We start from the raw sequence: 3,225 nt of genomic DNA, 5'->3' as shown, positions 1-3,225 counted from the left end.
AGGGCTCTCTCACCTTAGTCCAAGGAAACTGGAAGCTAAGACTAATGCCTTATCTGACATGCCCCATGATCAGTCATGATGTTGTGCAATGTCACAACCCAACCTCTGCCCCAAACTATAGCATCATCAAATCCAGCCCACCTCCTTCTTGCTTTTTGCTTTTGTTTTTGGCAGGGCCAAGACTAGGCCAAGTTGTGCACCTCATTTCAATGTGATTCATCTCCTAATTGGGGTATAAGCACTATGAGAAATGTTGCAGCAGGGTGCAAAAGTACCCCTTTCTCATTCATGCCACTTGCCCTCCTAGTGGGAGGCCATGTGACATGCAGGGAAATCCCCCTGTTATCCCAATGGAGATAACATGAGGATTCATCTCCCCAGGATAGGGGGCAAGGCTTGGGAAGAGGAGGGGCTTGGAGAAGGGAGGTCCCCAGGTCAGATTGTAGATGCCCACTGGCTCGATAGGATGCAGAGATTGCATACCACACATGATAGTACACATGGGAGAAGAAAACCTGATGTTTTAAGGCATCAGAAACCAGTGAAAATACCCACACATTGTAGAACTCATGCAATGTATAAGCCAATCCCTTATCTTCTTTCATTCAAAAAAGTCTCTATCATCCTTGCAGCCCTGGATTTCCTTATGCCATGGAATCAATAATTTCCTTTCATTTCTATTGTTGAAGATTACAGGACTTCCAAAAGGAGACTGATGGGTATGGAACAAAACTACCTCCCCTCTGGTTGTAGGGTCAACTATGTCCAGGGCAAGAGATACCTTACCTTTGCATCCCAGTTGCAGTCTATTTTGCTTTTGCAAAGATAGGAAATGAATATCGTGTGTGTGTGTGTGTGTGTGTGTGTGTGTGTGTGTGTGTGTGTAAAGGCAGGGTATAAATTTAAATACCAGTGTGGTGTAGTGGCTAAGGTGTTGGACTGGGAATCAGGAGATCTGGGTTCTGGTCCTCACTTTGCCATGGAAACCCACTGGGTGTCACAGACTCTCAGCCCAACCTACCTCACAGGATTGTTGTGAGGATAACATGGAGAGAAGAAGGATTATGTACACAGCCTTGGGTTCCTTGGAGGAAAAAAGGCAGGATATAAATGCAATAATAAATAAAAATAAATAAAATGTGAATCACACAAATCTCCTTGTTGTATCCCTACTCAAAACAGTGTATAATGTAAAAAAGAAATTGCAAAATACTAGCTGCATGCCATCATATTAAAACTGAAGACAATCCCAAAATGTAAGTTTCATACAGTGACGTTCATGGAGGAAAACAGGTCTGTGTTTCTAAAACAGTGAAATTCTGTTGGGGACAAATTCCCATAGGGATGTTAGCATAAACAAGGATAAAGATGCTGTAATGAACTGCATAGAGTCATATCACCAAGATGAAGTCTGATTTCCATCACAGGTATAGAAAGGATTCTTAATTTTTTGCATTGGTGAATATGGTTCAACATTCTACAATATTTACTTATACAAGAAAGTGTTGACTCATTTTATGAATATTGATCAGAATCATGCTACCTGATTATTGCATTTCTCATATAACCAATGTTGTAATGCTATGTCTATTCAGAAGTCAGCCACACTGAATTTAATTAGATTTAGTCCAAGGTAAGTGTATATGGAATGGCAGCATCAATGTATTCATTTCACTTCTTAAAGTTTTACTAGAATTTAGAATGCTTGCTATTTTTACAACCTCATTTTAAAAATAGTTGTACTGGCCCTATATATAATAATCCAATCCACTCTTTTTCCTTTCTTTCTGTACAGCAATGCCATCTGCATATTTGAAACATGACAATGAAAAACCACACTAATTTGACAGAGTTTATTCTTCTTGGGTTTTTACAGTTGGGGGACATCCATCATTTACTCTTTGGTGGATTCTTCATCATCTATCTATTCACTGTGCTATGGAATACCTTAATCATCATCATGACATTAACAGATCAGAGGCTCAAAACACCCATGTATTTCTTCCTTGGTAACCTCTCTTTTCTTGACATCTGCTACACTACCACCACGATCCCCCAGATGTTGGCTCATCTACTCACAGACAGAAGCAGCATCTCATACATGGGCTGTGTGTTTCAGTTATATTTTTTCTTCTCTTTTGTATGCATTGAATGCCTTCTCTTAGGAGTGATGGCGTTTGACCGCTATGTTGCCATATGCAACCCTCTGCGCTACACATTAATCATCAGTAAAAGTATTTGCCTCCAGCTAGCTACAGCAAGCTGGGCTCTTGGTTTCCTTACTTCCAGAGTGCACACAGTCTATGCATTCCGGCTACCATTTTGTGGGAACAACCACATTGATGCTTTTTATGGTGATATTCCACCTCTGCTGAAGTTGTCATGTGGTGACATCTCCCTGAACCAAATGTTCTTGGTGTATATTGGCCTGCTCATAGCTTGGACACCATTTATCTGCATTGTTGTATCATATGCTTACATCTTTTCAACAGTGCTGAAGATACGTTCCTCAAAAGGGAGACAAAAGGCTTTCTCCACCTGCTCCTCTCATCTCACTGTGGTCCTTCTGTATTATGGCAGCGCCATCTTCACCTACTTGAGACCTATTTCCTCTCATTCATCACTAAATGGAAGGCTGATCCCATTGCTATACAGTGTCATTACCCCACTGTTAAATCCTATTGTATATTCCATGCGCAACAAGGATGTGAAGAAAGCCTGGGAACACATGATCGGAAAATTGTAATGTACGGAAGACTGTTCTGAATCTGTATATAAAAGGTTCCTATGTAGGACCTAGTTCATACATTCCTGTTTATCATCTGAAGAGGAGATTAAGATCAAGTGGTGATTTTTAGTGCAGTGCACCCCATTGGTTCTGGATCCGAATTCTGAACCAAAGCACTTCAGATCACTTCAAACTCATCCAAATGATTCTGAAACCCCTACAGCCTGTCTGGGAAATGTAAGAAATTGCTTAAGAGTACAAAGGAGGAAGATGAGGAGTTGGGAGGGGGAACTGAGCCTTGGCAAGTGACATCACTAGGTGCCAATAGGGCTGAAATTCAGATACAGAATTCCTAGTGTGTGCTATGTGAGTGCAGCTGTTGTGCCTCGGCTTGAGATAGAGTGAGAAGGAGGAACAGCAGAGCCTGGAGCATTTGTGGAGTGGCTTTGAGCTCAAAATACCAGCAGCTGATCAGCTGAGCCATCAAATTTCTCTGG

At 41.4% G+C, this 3,225-nt stretch overlaps 1 protein-coding gene across 1 annotated transcript; it reads left to right on the top strand.

Moving 5' to 3' along the window:
• The first annotated feature begins 1,819 nt into the window (after positions 1-1,819).
• LOC134405379 (olfactory receptor 5V1-like) lies at positions 1,820-2,746 on the top strand. The gene has a single exon (XM_063136625.1). It carries the CDS (start codon positions 1,820-1,822, stop codon positions 2,744-2,746), a length of 927 nt encoding a protein of 308 aa, XP_062992695.1.
• The last annotated feature ends 479 nt before the right edge of the window (positions 2,747-3,225 follow it).

This window comes from Elgaria multicarinata, chromosome 11 (assembly GCF_023053635.1).
Source record: "Elgaria multicarinata webbii isolate HBS135686 ecotype San Diego chromosome 11, rElgMul1.1.pri, whole genome shotgun sequence".
Taxonomy (NCBI): Eukaryota; Metazoa; Chordata; class Lepidosauria; order Squamata; family Anguidae; genus Elgaria; species Elgaria multicarinata.
Note: the sequence above shows the minus strand (reverse complement) of the source record. Positions and strands in the feature narration are given on the sequence as shown.

Bases quoted from the DNA above. Each gene is read 5' to 3' on its own strand.
- LOC134405379 (XM_063136625.1), top strand. From the start codon at position 1,820: ATGACAATGAAAAACCACACTAATTTGACAGAGTTTATTCTTCTTGGG.